The sequence below is a fragment of the Argentina silus genome (assembly GCF_951799395.1).
Source record: "Argentina silus genome assembly, chromosome: 11".
In the NCBI taxonomy this organism is placed as follows: domain Eukaryota; kingdom Metazoa; phylum Chordata; class Actinopteri; order Argentiniformes; family Argentinidae; genus Argentina; species Argentina silus.
The window spans coordinates 12,962,060-12,978,517 of NC_139665.1; the positions used below are offsets into that span (position 1 = coordinate 12,962,060).

At 40.6% G+C, this 16,458-nt stretch overlaps 4 protein-coding genes across 4 annotated transcripts; all 4 read right to left on the reverse strand.

Moving 5' to 3' along the window:
- Nucleotides 1–354: 354 nt before the first annotated feature.
- LOC310812192 (P2Y purinoceptor 13-like) lies at nt 355–1,335 on the reverse strand (the record flags this gene model as incomplete). The annotated part of the gene is made up of 1 exon (XM_083680610.1): nt 355–1,335. The coding sequence occupies one exon, from the start codon at nt 1,333–1,335 to the stop codon at nt 355–357; it is 981 nt and encodes a 326-aa protein (XP_083536736.1).
- Nucleotides 1,336–3,405: 2,070 nt separating this feature from the next.
- On the reverse strand, nt 3,406–4,323 carry LOC310812193 (P2Y purinoceptor 13-like; the record flags this gene model as incomplete). Its single annotated transcript, XM_083680611.1, has 1 exon — nt 3,406–4,323. The coding sequence occupies one exon, from the start codon at nt 4,321–4,323 to the stop codon at nt 3,406–3,408; it is 918 nt and encodes a 305-aa protein (XP_083536737.1).
- Nucleotides 4,324–8,011: 3,688 nt separating this feature from the next.
- On the reverse strand, nt 8,012–10,507 carry LOC310811761 (P2Y purinoceptor 13-like). The gene is made up of 2 exons (XM_083680055.1): nt 10,448–10,507; nt 8,012–9,098 (listed from the first exon to the last, which is right to left on the reverse strand). The coding sequence occupies exons 1-2, from the start codon at nt 10,485–10,487 to the stop codon at nt 8,113–8,115; spliced, it is 1,026 nt and encodes a 341-aa protein (XP_083536181.1). The 5' UTR covers nt 10,488–10,507; the 3' UTR covers nt 8,012–8,112.
- A 3,083-nt stretch (nt 10,508–13,590) lies between these two features.
- Nucleotides 13,591–14,899, reverse strand: LOC310811759 (P2Y purinoceptor 12-like; the record flags this gene model as incomplete). The annotated part of the gene is made up of 2 exons (XM_083680053.1): nt 13,591–14,473; nt 14,645–14,899. 2 exons carry the CDS (start codon nt 14,897–14,899, stop codon nt 13,616–13,618), a joined length of 1,113 nt encoding a protein of 370 aa, XP_083536179.1. The 3' UTR covers nt 13,591–13,615.
- Nucleotides 14,900–16,458: the final 1,559 nt, after the last annotated feature.

The window sequence follows — 16,458 nt, forward strand, 5'->3', positions numbered from 1 at the left end:
TTAATAGTAATAGTTATAGGAAACTCAACAAGTTAGCAAAGAAATGATGGCCTCCGCATTCCTATTCCCATAGATTAAGGCAAAGAGGTGCTAATGTCTTAAACCTCCTTGGTACAACACTCTTGTTTATTTTCTTGTGTCACTTACACTAGCTTTATCTTCTTGTCCTGGGTCTGATGTACAGACATTTTAAAAGAAGAAAAAGTTTCTGTTTGATTAATCTATTAATCTTTACAGCCCTAGTAAAAAGTACAGTATTTCAACATGCAAAATGAGCAAAAATTAAACTGAAGCTAAGTGTCATTCAATCTCCCCCGCACTACTTTGGTTAACCTACTACTACAGCCAACAACTCTATTGTGAGACTTCCTCTGTCATGCCTGACGTTATTTGGGCACGGATCCCTCCATGTTTCAACATGCCAATCAGTTTCTCTCTGAATTCTCTGCACAGGAAGAAGTAGAGAAGTGGGTCCAGGCAGATGTTGGTGGTAGAGAGCCACAGAGTGAGTTCCTTAGCAATTTTCTGCCAGATTTTTGAGCAGGCCTCAACATTGAGGTTCTGTTGAAGGGTGTATGGGACCCTCATAATGTGGTAGGGTCCAAAGCAGACGAAGAACACGATCAAAACCAGGAAGACGCGGACTTTGGTCTTTGTCTTCCCCTGGCTGTTGTTGCTACCGGAGTTTCTGAAAGACTGGAGGACCTTGTTGGTGATGCACACGTAGCAAACCACAACTAGGATGCTAACAGTCCAGAATAAAACATTCAGGAAAATAATCAAACTTTTGTGAAATTCTAGTCCAACTGGACTCTTCATGGACATGCAGATGCTCTTTGTTTCATTAGTGACACTCTGATTGCTCAGAATCATGTTTGGGAAAGCGGTGGCTCCAAACAGCACCACCCAGACCGAGGCTGACATCACTTTGCTGAAGAGCAGGTTCTGACCCAACAGCTTGCCACAGGGCCTGACGATCTTGAAGAAACGGTCCAGACTGATAAGGCCCATCAGTGAGATGCTCATGTACATGCATGTGTAGAAAATGACTTTGGAGAAACGACAGGTGAACACTCGTAACCCCAGCGCTGAACCGCGAAGGTTACTGGCCGCATTGAGAGGGATGGTCAAGGTCATGAGAAGGTCAGCTGCCACAAGGTTCTTCAGATACACCATGAAGGTGGAGGTGGATCGCAGGTGCAGAGAGACCCAGGCTGCTACTCCATTCAGCAGCAAGGCAAAGGGGAACATCAGGAAGTAAAGACACGGGACAGCCACCTCTAAGACAGAGCCACAGTCCAGAGGAAGAAGAGTTGATGTCTGGTTAGAAGCCATTTCGCATCTGGAAAAAATGGTGAAGAAATGTTGAAGAAACTCTACTCAGCTCAGTATTATCGATAGTCAGCCCTTGAGGAACTTATTCAAGGTCTGTCAAAGGTGTAAAGCTGCAGATGCAAAACTTAATAATGAGGGCAAACTTTGAATATGCACTCTTGGTCTATTTAACATGATTTGTTTGTGCTCTTGCAATTGTTCTTGTTGCTATGATCAAGGTCGTCGACTATGATTAGATACAAAATAATATACTGTATCTTTTTGTTTAATTGGCATAGAGTCATTTTATATTAAATAACATTAGTTGTTGATAGTATTCTTGTCCAGTCTTTCCATAATATTTAATCTAGGTCAAAACAATCCTGTGCTGTGCTAAGTTATGTTCTCCTTTCAGATTCTGACCCTACTTTGCTTTTTTACAAATGTGAACTAAATCAATACCACCTCGTATGCTACAAGCAAGATCATGTTTATTTAACCCTATGGCATAACCCTATGGAAATAACTGGCACCAGGAGCCCGTAGGCTTCTTCAGCTGTATTATATTTCACCAATAGATATAAAAACCCAGCTTACTCCCCAATTCAAGTTGCTACTTTGAATTACTTCTTGCATCTTCCTATGAAATAAAATCTAAGATACAATATGACCTAAACACAAATGTATAAAGTACATCAGTAAGTCAATAGGATGCATGTTACAGTGCATTGTGGTAAGTATGAACATATATGCATGCCTGAATATTGCATAGTGACCTAAGCAGAGTAAGGTGGACACATCATTTAATCACACCAGAATCGAATCAAACATCTGTTGATCTACTCACCCACTTGGATATTGAATGGTCAGACAGTGTGGTGTTGCACTTTCACCCAGAGTGGGGTAGGAGACTAATACCTTAAATGTCTGGCATTGGGATGAACATCAACAGGACAGATGCAAATCCAGGGAAATAGAACGATGTTGAAACAACACTGTGAAACACTGAGGGACAAATAAGGTAATTACATCGTTGTCCCTAAAGCAAAAGCATTTGTATAATTGTCCAACATTTTCCTAGCCAATCGTTTAGACCTTGTTGTATGTTTTTCTGTATGGACCAAATGTGTCATCATAGGATCACCGTCCCTATTGCAGTGTCTGCAATATCCCAAGTGTCTGTGTTGTTCTGAATATTCACTGTAGAGGGCATTGCTGAGCTAACATAGTCTAACACAGGGAGGTAAGATGATGCTGTTGAGGTGTGTCACTGTTTTTTCTGTGTTTTTGCATTTGAGTAACACAGTACACAGGGTACATAGTTTGGAGCTTCCCTTTCTGGCCGCAATGCCACTTTGAAAACGTCAATATTCTACGTTTCCAATTAGCGGCAGATATGTACATATCGATGTAAACAAAAAAAACGTACAAATGGTATGTTCACAGTGAACAGACCACACCTACAACTGAATGTGTTTATGTGTCAGTTCACGTCGCACTGATTGTGTTTAGTCAACATTTAAGAATCATTAGAATACACCATTTTGTATGTTGAAGAGCTACATATTGAATAGAACATATTGACGGACATAATTGTTATAACTGTACATACTGTAAAAAAAAATAAACACCACAATATCATCAATTCAACCGATTTTATTTGTACTGTACATAGCATACGTTACAACTAAGTAATGTTAAAAACAAACATTTAGGAAAAGGGAAGGGAAGGACAGGGACGCAATGTTTCATAACAAGTTATTTTATTATAAATTGTCACATGATGTCCGTGGGTGCCAGTAGAGGCTGGTGGAGGAAGAAATCGGAGGATGGGCTCATTGTAATGCATTCAATGGAATTAGGAATGGTATCAAACACACTTCTCATTTCATTTCATGCATTACAATGAGCCTGTCCTCTGATTTCTACCTCCACCAGCGTCCCCTGGTGGGCGCCTGCTGAGGGGCTACTGTTAAGGATAGTTGCTGTTCTACCTCTGTCCATGATAATTATGTATGCTGATGGCTAACATACTCTCTATCGAATCCTTATTTATGTGCAGCGAGATGACCCCAAATAGATGACCCCTCTCTATTGTGAGATTTCTTCTGTCATGCCTGACGTTATTTGGGCAAGGATCCCTCCATGTTTCAACATGCCAAGCAGTTTCTCTCTGAATTCTCTGCACAGGAAGAAGTAGAGAAGTGGGTCCAGGCAGATGTTGGTGCTAGAGAGCCACAGAGTGACCCTATTGCCGATCTTCACCCAGACTTCACTGCAGTCTACATCATCATTGACTTCCTGGATGGTGTATGGGATACGGATGATGTGAAATGGCACGAAGCACACAAAGAACACGATCAAAACCAGGAAGACACGGACTTTGGTCTTTGTCTTCCCCTGGCTGTTGTTGCTACCGGAGTTTCTGAAGGACTGAAGGACCTTGTTGGTGATGCAGATGTAGCAAACCACAATCTGCATGCAAACAGTCCAGAACAAGACATCCATGAACACAACCACACCCTTGTGAAATTGTATTCCAGCTGGACTCTTCATGGATATACAGAGATTTTCTGTATAATTAGTGACACTCTGATTGGTCAGAATCATGTTTGGGAAAGCGGTGGTTCCAAACAGCACCACCCAGACCGAGGCTGACATCACTTTGCTGAAGAGCAGGTTCTGACCCAACAGCTTGCCACAGGGCCTGACGATCTTGAAGAAACGGTCCAGACTGATGAGGCCCATCAGTGAGATGCTCATGTACATGCATGTGTAGAAAATGACTCCGGAGAAACGACATGTGAACATTCCTAACCCCAGCGTTGAACCGCGAAGGACACTGGCTGCATAGAGAGGGATGGTCAAGGTCATGAGAAGGTCAGCTGCCACAAGGTTCTTCAGATACACCATGAAGGTGGAGGTGGATCGCAGGTGCATAGAGACCCAGGCTGCTACTCCATTCAGCAGCAAGGCAAAGGGGAACATCAGGAAGTAGAGACAGGACATAACCAGATCAATGATGCCATAATTGTAAGAGCCACAGTCCAGAGGACGAGGAGATGTGAGGTTTGATGACATTGTGGAATCTGGGAAAAAAGAAAAATGAAAATCAAGGACGCAGTATAATCTATTAAACTCAGTTTAAAACTTTTCCAAGACTCCTTTTTACATGAATACAGTAGAGACATTTTTGATCCCTTGTTTTACCAAAGAAAATAATAATTACTAAAGAGCTTCGCAACACTAAGTTTTAGTGGGCATGGCTGCTAAATTGGTAATTTCGTTTAGCAAAGTTTCAGTTAATGTTGAGGCGGAGGGCAGGTCTCCGGTAATGAGTGGGTGGGGATAACTGAATATGTTATGAAGATGTCCGTTGTCCTCACCAATCAGGATTTCTCTGCGAATGTTGGAATGTACAATCATTTTAGAAGAAAAAAAAAGCCCATACTATCAGTTGTGGGCGATGATGTAACAACAAGCTGAAGTTTCTATGACATCATAATCTATCTATAAAAGACTCAACAAGCCTACAGTGGCACCCCAAATTCAACCTGCTGTGCATCTCCAAAAACAGTTTAATGAACCTGTGCGGCTTTTCCCATGTTTGTTGCATTAGCAAAAAAAAAAAAAGGAAAATCTCCTTTATCATAAGCATAATTACCTGCTACTTCAGTGTAGTCTTTACAATTGCCTACATGCATTTATTTATATAATTTCATCATTTTTCCTCTGTAAATGCCGTCAGGTCTATATGGATATTATCACATTGTTGGCCTACTTAGGGTCGCTGACAATAGTGGATAATATTCAATGTAAACAGAAATGTATTACACAATCATTATGTAGTGCATTGTTTGAACTTGCCCACTAACCTAAACTTTATCCAGAGATGATTTGATATGGAAATCAAAGTCAACCTAACATTTACCCAGAGATGATTTGATATGCAAATCAAATGGATGTTGCCTTTAAGACAACAGTTCCAATGATCAGCGTGGGTGATCATGCAGTGTGGGGTGGATTACATAGGTCAAGTATATGCCAGTTTATATTATTTTCTAATCCCAAAATTACCATTACTGGCGGATTTACAATAAGGCAAACCTAGGCAGTTGCCTGTGGCCTGAGCAGGGAGGGGGCCTCATTTGAGCGTGCAATAATTGAGGTAAATTAAAAGTTGTTTTTAGGGCATTTCTGCTTTGTTGTGATAGAGACAGTAGAGATTGACAGGAAGTATGGGTGAGAGAGAGGAGGGATGACATGCAAGATACGTTAAGGGTCGAAATCGAACCAGGAACCTTGCGATGATGTGGTATGCACATTAGTAGGCTACACCACTGAGTGACCTCCATAATTGAGGTAAATTGAGGATACAATAAAGCCCAACAATTGATCACATTAGATCAATAAATACATGTGTTTCATCATATAATGTCCTAAAAACAGTAGCCTAATATTTTTAACTTTGCTCACTTGCCTTTGTCCAGAGTCACGTCTCGTAGTGTAACCAACTGACCACATCAGAAACCCAGATACAAGAAATCCAATCTGGGGTTGGTAGGCTACATCCATTTTTTGAAATACAGTGCCCATACGTTTTGGAAAGAGGAAACATCTTGTCTTCTTTTAGCTCTATACTCCAACAGAAGTGTATTACTTTTTTTTTTTTTTTGTGACACCGAATTACCAAAACACTCTTTACACATGGTTTTAGTGTTGCGCAGGGCTCTTTAGCAAAAACAAATTGGGGCCCATAGTCTGGAGATTTGAATCTGCCATCTTGCTTGATTTAACATGGTTTGCATTGCTCATGTTTTGTTTTTGTTTGCCTTTGTGAGTGGTTGCTGATATCTGAGTACATCCTGTGCTCAAGCTGGCCACATTGCTGATTTGTTTGCAATTTCATTAGTGAACACAAACATGAACAGAACATGTATGTTAAAGATTTTAACAATAAACATTTTATATAAATACTTAACCTTTTTTGAAGCTGTTGATAATAGCACACCAGGTGAATACCATTTAAAATAAAACAAATACAAAATAAAGCTATATTGATTTTGAAAGAATGAACTGAATGAATTCTGAGAGGCAAAGAGTTTAGATTAGCAGTGCTGATCTCTCTGCATTCACTCTCTATTCATTTGCATTCATTAATAGTGGTCAATGTTCGTCTTGCTCTTAAAAGTACATTAGTATCCTCAGCACATCAGTAGTATACCTAGTATCATACCATTTATAGATGGAGATGAAAACTAACCAACACCCACTTCCAGTTGCTGTAAAACACACCGAATGACCTCGATAAGTACTATAATTACACTGACCTCACAGACTCAGGACAAAATAAAGCCACAAGAGAGAAGATGAGTCATTAGGATGGATTTTTTTTTCAAGTAACTGCTAGAAAAACTGTATAATATATGTACGCATGAAACATTGCATATGTGAATAGAGTCAATAGATTTGCAGGCAAACAATAGATTTACTCACCTGAGTACAGATCTGACAATTATCCACAGCACCTTAAATGAACACCTTAAATTTCCCTGGGATATAAAACAGTGAAGTACTTGGACAGAGCTGAGCCTTTCCATGCAAATCCAGGGAAATAGAGTGACGCTGAACATATTGCTTGCGGTATAGTTTTTGTATTTTCTTTTTTTTTGATGCCTCAAAGTTGAGTCTGTTAAAGGAGCAAGGCATACGTTTGTTGGAAATCTACCACCTCTGGCCACCACGGCAAAATTCAGTTCGAATCCCCAAACAACAACATCCCTAATAATAATATAACCCCTCTAAAATAGACTTGCAGTGCTGGACATTAGCGTGTTTCTGCATTAGTTGTGTTTCTGCAGCCACCAGAGACAGAAAGGTGAGTCCATCTCCTGGAACTCCCCTGGCAGTAACAACATGTTTATATGCAAACCAAGTGTCAGGTAGGACATTTTAGGAAGCGCTTTTGCTGGACAAAAACAGCATTCGGAAATGAAATATTTATTTCAAGGGATCTCATTCCCTGATCGCTACTGATTCAGCATAGGCATTACAACTATTAGGTAGCTTTTAGAAAACTGGAATGTTACATACTGGACCTTTAACAACCTGTAAAGTGATACACATTTATGGATTGATGGTATTATGAGACACGTGGCCGCGTTGTCTCATATTTATGAGTTACTTCAACACTGTGATTTGATTTCCTACTTCATACTTTAGTACATTACTTTGTAATGACAGATGACTCCTCACTCTAGGCCTACAGTGTATGCAGAGGTGTTTAAGAAAAATTACTGCTCAACACAAGTTTTTTAAATTTATTTTTATTCACAATTATACAAAATGTTCATCACAATAGGTAGAAAACATTTTCCAATAACCCACAAACTCTCCCTCCCTCCACCCCAGTCCCCTCCCATCCAGAAGCTCAGAAAATAGGCCAAACATACAGTACCACTACTGAAAATAGCTTTCTCAGAAACCTCACACGTGATTGTGTTTGAAATGCAGCCAAAAGTCTAGACCAAAAGTTTAAACTATAGTATTTGTTGATTCTGGCCTTCAAAATAGCACAAATATTTCAGCCACAACCCCTAGCGCCATCACCAGCGCCCTAGTTTATGCTGACTGGTTTTTACAATATTAAAATGGAGCCCTAAATGTACAATATCTACAAGCATCATGGTTCAATATTCATGATTAAATGTCATATGTCCATGTACATATGACCCCTGTATTACAGTAGGTTGTGTTGAACTTTAGCTAACTTCAGTCACTTTAGATTGATTTCGTGCTCTACACATTGGTGGAGTGTTCTTGGGGGGTACCGCCTGTGTTTGAATCCAACCTCAGCCTGAGGGTCTTGAACAGGGTGTTCCTGAAGGACTTGCAGAGGAAAAAGTATATGAGGGGGTCCAGGCAGACATTGCTGGCTGCCAGCAATATTGTGGTCTTTTTAGCAATTCGAAAGGCAGCACTTGTGCAACTGTTCTTTTGAGCAACCTGAAGATTGGTATAGGGCATACGTATAATGTGGAAGGGGGTGAAACACAACATGAAAACCATCAAGACCACAAACACCCTCATATTGATCTTATGCTTCCTTTTCTCATTGGTGCTCCCTGAGTCCCTGTATGACTGGATAACCTTCCTGGCTATGCAAATATAGCAGAAGACAATTACACAACACACAACCCAGTAAATCACATTGCTGACTATATTCACAATCTTGTGAAGACGCAGTCCCGCTTCGCTCTTCATTCTCATACAGACTTCACCAGTCCCATTTCCAGGATCCTGATTGGTCAGGATCATAGTGGGAAGGACGCTATAGCCCAGTAACAGAACCCAGAAAATGGCAGATATCATTTTGCTGAAGATTAGGTTCTGACCCAACAGCGTGCCACGGGGCCTGGTGATCTTGAAAAAGCGGTCCAGGCTGATGAAGCCCAGGAGGATGATGCTCATGTACATGCAGCCATAGAAAATGACGTGAGAGTAACGACAGGAAATGGTTTTTAAAATCAGCGGAGCGCTGGGAAGGTCACTGCCTGCCATGAGAGGGATGGTCAAGGTCATGAGAAGGTCAGCAGCCACAAGGTTCTTCAGATACACAATGAAGGTGGAGGTGGATCGCAGGTGCAGGCAGACCCAGACTGCTACTCCGTTGAGGATCAGAGCAGGGATGAACAGCAGGAAGAGGAGACAAGGTATTACCAAGTCTATGGCATCCTTATTAAAACCACAGTCCAACACAGGAGTAGATGATGATGTCATGGTGACTGGTATAGAGGAATAGAGGAAAGATAGCATTGTGACTGCCTATGGCCCCTGGTCTGAGCATTGATTACTTTACCTTATGATGACTGATGGATAGATGATTCACTTACTTACACAAATGTACAGTACCAGTCAAAAGTTTGCCAAGAGTGTGCAAACCTGTCTCCAAAGCAAAAGGTGACAACTTTGAAGAATCTAAAATATAAAACATATTCTGGTTTGTTTAACACTTTTTTGTAATTCCATATGTGTTCCTTCATAGTTTTGATGTCTTCAATATTAATCTACAATGTAGAAAATAATAAAAATAAAGAAAAACCATTGAATGAGAAAGTGTGTCCAAACTTTTGACTGGTACTGTATTTGTTGTAAGTCAATGACTGTGTTCTAAGTCAGTCTTATTTTACATTATGATTATTTGCATAACTTTTATTCAAATGGAACTGTACAGTTTACATCGAAGGTATAGGTGTTGGAAAATATAGATTAGATGGTAATACTATGGGTAATACTGAAATGACTTTGTAATTGTTGGGACAGTAAAGCATTTTTTTTCTTTTGACTGTACTCTAAAAGTTTGGATTTGAAATCAAACAATGACTGTGAGGTTAAAGTAGAGATTCTCATCTTTTATTTGATGGTATTTGTGTCCATATTGGATTCACCATTCAGAAATGACAACACTTTGTATGCATAGTCCCCCTATTTTAGGGTACCCAATTGACTTGACAGGTTTTTCTGGTAAGTTAGGTGTGTTCATTTGTGCAGGAATAAGAGAGCTGTTATTGTCTGGTATTGACTCTAGGCTTTGCATTTGCCTTTGGAGTTTGCTATTGGTGTCTGTCAATATGAGGACTAAAGAGGTGTCAATCAAAAACGTCCTGGTAGGGCAAGGAACATCTTGACACTGGATGACTGAAAAATGCTCACCATTATTAAGAATAAAACTTCAAGCAGTAATTGCATGCAAAGGATATGTGACCAAATACTAAACATGAGTGCTTAATTTGGACATAAATAAATTTGTCCCAATACTTTTGGTGCCATGAAATAGCGGGACTATGTATATCAAGTGTTGTAATTTGTAAATGGTGAAACCAATATTTACACAAATACCATCAAATAAAAGCTGAGAATCGCTACTTTAACCTCATAGTAATTGTTTGATGTCAAATTGAAACCTTTGGATTATAGAGTCAAAATAAGAAAAAAAGTCCCATTACTTATGCAGGACACTATATATACAGTTTATTGCCTAAGTAATGAGACAGTGAATAATTTTTTCCGCTCTGGATCAACATTTTTCTTAAACACAAAGTTTTGAAGTATCAAATTCAGAAGTTTAACTCACAGGTGAAGTTGTTGACGTTGGTTGTAAAAAGCGAAGCCATTGTTCTTACGAATCCAACAACAGTACGTCCTCAGAGGTTTGATAGCACTACTGCATTGCCTCCTCTCCTCAGTTCTTCTTTTGCCCAGATCAACTTCCTGTTTATGTGGCTCTCAAGGTACAGAGACAAAAGAGTCGATACCAAAGAAGACCATACCTAAGATCAATCAATCAATCAATCAATCAATCAATCAAGTTTATTTGTATAGCGCTTTTTACATAGACAAATGTCACACCAATTCATATTTTCAGTATAGGACATATATACAGGTATGAGTACAGGACATTTGAAGACTGGTCAGATGAAAAGACAAACTGAAAATGCAGACACATCACATGTGGTTTTCTTTCAACAGTGTGGTTTTTAAACAGAATTTTGTCGAACATGCCCATTTCCTGTGTGAGTACAGTATATAGGCCATGTGGCTCGTTCTCTCTCTCTCTCTCTCTCTCTCTCTCTCTCTCTCTCTCTCTCTCTCTCTCTCTCTCTCTTTTTCTCTCTCTGTCTCTCTGTCTCTCTCTATCGGTCATTTACCACAAGGGTAGAATGTACCATGTTTTTATGATGTATTTGCAGACTTCCACTGTAGAAGTCTGCCTTGGCCTACCAGCCTGCTTGCAATTGCTGAGCTCACCAGTGCTTTTTATTTTATTTTAAATGATGTTCCAAATTATAGATTCTGGCAAGCCTAAGGTTTTGGCTATGTTTTTTTTTATTTTTCAGCCTAATAATTGCTTCCTTGACTGTCATTGACACCTCTTTAGTCCTCAAATTGACGGACACCAATAGCAAACTCCAAAGGCAAATGCAAAGCCTAGAGTCAATACCAGACAATAACAGCTCTCTTATTTCTGCACAAATGAACACACCTAACTTACCAGAAAAACCTGTCAAGTCAATTGGGTACCCTAAAATAGGGGGACTATGCATACAAAGTGCTGTAATTTCTGTATGGTGAATCCAAGTTGGAAAATGATGTTCGAATAATGACAGGAAATGGATTTTAAAAGCAGTGCAGAGCTGGGAAGGTCACTGGCTGCTATGAGAGGGATGGTCAAGGTCATGAGAAGGTCAGCAGCCACAATGTTCTTCAGATACACCATGAAGGTGGAGGTGGATCGCAGGTGCAGAGAGACCCAGGCTGCTACTCCATTGAGCATCAGTGCAGGGATGAACAGCAGGTAGAGGAGACAAGATATTACCAAGTCTATGGCATCCTTATTCAGGGGGTTATATTATTATTAGGGAGGATGTTGTTGTTCGGAAATTCGAAACTGAATTTTGCCGTGGTGACCAGAGGTGGCAGATTTTCGACAAACATATGCCCTGCTCCTTTAATTGTAAGAGCCACAGTCCAGAGGAAGAGATTTGAGGTTTGATGACATCATGCAATCTGGGAAAAAATAAAGATGAAACTCAAGAACACAGTATCATCTATTAAACTCAGTCTAATATAGTAAATAGTATGTCACAAAGGAACTTTTGAAGCCACTTTTTAGGTGAAGATAGTAATAGGTAAAATAGTAATTTTGTATCTGTTTTGAATTTTGAGTCATCTTGCTCAACTTAACATGATTTGCATTGATAATGATTGATTTGTTTTCCACTGTTAGTGGTTGCTGATATCTGAATACATCCTACAAGAGTAGGACAGAGCTGAGCCTTTCTATGCAAATCTAGGGAAATAGAGCGATGTTGATCATATTGCTTGCGGTATACTGTATGTTGCTTATCATAGTCATTTATTTTTTTCTGATGTGACAATGTTGAGACTTGGCCTGTCAATAACCTGTAAGGTGATACACAGTTATGGATAGATGAGATATTGGGCGATCGCCCAGTTATGGCTTCGTTATGGCTACCGCTGAAAATGCCAAATCGCCTTGGGTAATTTCTCAGCTGCCTGACCACTGATTTTTATGCCATTTTGTATGTCTGCTCACTGTGCCAAAGGGGATATCACATCCCCTGAATATTGAAACAATTAGTTCAGCCCAGGTACCTTAAGTAGTTAGTTCCCTTTGATTCCTCATTGATTTTTCTTGTAATAAAATGACAAAGAAAAATGAAAAAGAAAACAACAGGGAGTATTAGCTTTGTAGTAGTTCCCTTTGTTGGAATATACTATTTTCTTACACTATTTAGAGATTCATATACAACACATAAGTCGTCTCTAGAGTGTTAACAACACTAAGGTTGTGGGTTTGATTCCCGCTGGGACCATGTATACTGAAATGGATGCACCCACTGCAATGTAAGTTGCTTTGGATAAAAGCGTTCAGCTAAATGGCATGTATTGTTATATATATACAAGATGAAAGTGGCCACATTCAGGTGTGTCAAAATATACGAATGAAGTATACGTTATATAAGGGACACATATACGAATTGAGCATTAAATATTTCAATATTTCCATTTGGGTATGTATGTATTATTATGTTAGCCATATAAGAATAGTATAGAGATTTTATAAATCTTATCTATATGGGTATAGCCCAAGCAAAGCAAACATCGGTATTACCAGTCACTTGACAAAACAGATTGATTTTTATTATTTTACGTGTGATTGAGACTCAGAATCAGGACAAAGCGATGGACTGAAGATTTAACATACACTAGGTTGGCTACTAATACTAATAAATTCCACTTATCTATTATAAGATATGAGAGAAACTGATACCTGATGCATTTTATTACAAATATGTTATGGACATATTCATAATTTAAACATATCATCATAGCTATTATTCAGTTATGGATAAGTTATGTGAAAGATGTTACTCTTCAATTTATTGTTGTTACAGACATAGAGCTATTACTTCCCTTGCTCTTCATAGTATAATAATCATCACAGGCTTACTCAATTGGTAGGGCTCTCACTGGTAGTTTACATGGTTATATTCACAAGGTAAATCAGCTTCATTCAATACTCAATTTACAATGTCTACAAGCATCATGATTCAACATTCATGTTTGAATGTCTACTGTATATGTGACCCCTACATAGGTCCTCTTGAACTTTAGGTAACCCCCCACAAGGGGGCAGTGTAATCCTCTGTGAGCCTTCCATTAGAACACCACAGAACTATACCACCCCCAGAAATTGTATTGTTTTTGACCCAGTGCTCTACGTACAGGCGGAGGAGTCTCCTAGGGGGGTACCGCCTGTGTTTGAGTCCGACCCACTCCCGGTTAGCCAGCTACAGGTCCCAGGTGGGAGCTGCAGGGTCTTGAACAGGGTGGTCCTGAAGGACTTGCAGAGGAAGAAGTAGATCAGGGGGTCCAGGAGGGAGTTGAGAGAGGAGAGCCAGAGGGTGCTCTCTTTCAGCTGGAAGAAGAACAGCTTGAGCTGGCAGTCGAAGAGCTTCACACGGGTCTGGCTCATGGTGTACGGTACCCGGGCAAAGTGGAACGGCACAAAGCACACAAAGAAAACCGCCAGCACCAGGAAGACGTTGGCACTGACGCTTTTCCTATGGGGCTGCCGTTGCCCCCTACCGGTACCCCGACCTGTAGCAGTCCTACATATGGCGGCCTCAGTGCGGTGGGTCCGGGTCCGGGTCCGGGCGTACGAGCTGTACAGCTCTTTGGTGATGAGGGTGTAACACACGATCACTATCACCAGGTTGCCCCAGAAGATGACCTGGCAGACATGGTTGACCACCTCGTGCCAGCGCAGACCGGCCTCCGCCTTCAGGTCGCTGCACTTGAAGCGAGGCGAGGTGGGGCTGCGGCTGGTCAAGACAACGTTCGGGAGACAGAGGGCCAGCAAGGAGACCCAGATGGCCCCAGAGAGGAGCTTCCGGCGCGCCAGCCGTTTGGCGTTGGTCCCCTTGAAGGGCTGCAGGGTCTTCCTGCAGCGGTCCACGCTGATGAGGCCGAAGAAGAGGATGCTGATGTACATGGTGAGGTAGAAGAGGACTGAAGAGGCGCGGCACACGAAGACGCGAAGCCCGACGGACGCCATGTTGGAGTCGGACAGCACCTAAACAGTCTGATTAGTATCACATTATTTTCACTTATTTTCACACTCTTTTCAGTTGGTAATTTATTTAATCTAGTTCTTCTTTTTTATTTTTTTATTATTTCAGATGTAAAGCGTATTGCGATTTTACGAAATTAATTTTCAATATATTTTGAATTGATTTGAGCAAACCTTGAAAGGGAAGGTGAAGGTCATTAGGACGTCAGCCACCACAATGTTCTTGAGGTAGATGATGAAGTGGGAACGTGAGGGAATACGAAAGAACACCCACACAGCCAGGCTGTTGAGTAACAGGCCTAACAGGAAGAGGAGGGAGTAGAGAACAGGAAACACCACTGTCTTCAGCATGTTGTCACGGGAACAGCTGCTGTTGGTGGTGTGATTGTGATCGACAGGGGGCAGGGAGAAGCTTGTTGTCTTGTCCATGGAGAGGGATGTCTGTGTAAAGCATATAAGGAAAGAAAGAAAGTTTCATTAAGAAAGTTTGAGAAAACTGTTATCAACATTCTCTTTTCCAATATGAAAGTCATCTTCATTTCACAACTGGTTTACAGAAACTTTCTTAAACAGCCTTTAATCATCAGTTCAGTAATTAGGATGGACAGAAACAGCGAGAGAATGTAAATGCTCAAAAACCAAACTAAATCATTTGCATTATTTCTGCAGATAATAGGCCTATATATTGTCTTAGGGTTATGGGTATATACATTTATAGCCAAAATAAAAACATTAAATAAAATTAACATTTAATTGAACAGGTTCTTCTATCACTGCTACTGACATATAGCAGAGGGAAACACAAGATTACATCCAAAAAAGCACAAGATTATATACAAAAATAATAATTCTCGGAAAATCATTGGGTACATGTGATATGTTTGTTTTGAGATGCACATGACTAAAGTGATGAAAGATATATGCACCTATAAAAATGTTCTGTTGGAATTCTTCAACAATTTTACAATTAAACAATTGTACATTTTGTGTCAAATAGTTACAGATTTAACACACATAGCGTACTGTATGTCTGATCAAATTAGCCCACCTGCTGCTTCCAGGGGGGATGACTGAGCCAAACTCTGGTCTCGTTGGAGGTCCTTAGCCCTTGGAATTTCTAGATACTGATAAGTCTGAATTTCCTTAACGCAATGAAATGAACATGCACTCTTCTCTGTCCTCAAATCACTGTCAGTCTGAACACATGCTCTGGTTAAAAGTGACAACGACTGTGACAGAGGTCTCTTCTGCTTTCTGGTTCCTGTCATGTTATCTAGAGAGGAAGGACACGTCTGGTCCACAGGATCCAGCATCACAGACAGAGAGAGACAGCATCCTCTCATGTGCTCTCTATTGCACAATCTGCACACCGTTTGTAGTGTGCATGCTGATACAGCGTGTGTGTGTGTGTGTGTGTGTGTGTGTGTGTGTGTGCGTGCGCGCGCACGTGTGTGTGTGTGTGTACAGTATGCATTTACATGTGATCTTGGCATATGTAGGTCTTGTGTCATCAGTGTCATTTCATTAATGTCCCATCTGTCTGACAAGGCCCGTCATTCACCCAAGTTCATCAAAATTGTCCCAGCGGTGTCGGAGAAAAAGCTTGTGACATACGAACGGACCGAGACCGAATAGTCCCCTCTCCGATTTCAGCAGTGGTGGACAACAATGCCAAGATGTCATTTTGGTGAACTATTCCTTTAAACTAATTTCCAGGTAGGCTTGCACTTTCATGACTGTTGCACTTGCACTTTCATGAATCAAAGTCTTCTTTGTTCTGGGGCTGTATGACATCACCCAGTGACAAACAGCCTTTCAGTGATCTCATGACCTTAATGGTGATGTGTGTTTGAGGCCTGTGACATCAAACGAAGCCCCATTATGAGCATCCAACCCTGGAATGTCTGCTCCAGATCTCTATGACATCATTGCAACTTTGTGGCATAATGCCAGTCTCAAATGTTCACATATGCCTTTGACTAATTAGG

Excerpts from the sequence above, each read along its gene's own strand:
- LOC310811761 (XM_083680055.1), bottom strand. The coding sequence starts at position 10,487 with ATGGCTTCGCTTTTTACAACCAACGTCAACAACTTCACCT. Across the intron at positions 9,099-10,447 it reads CAACGTCAACAACTTCACCT|TCACCATGACATCATCATCT; the intron begins GTGAGTTAAACT and ends CCTCTATACCAG.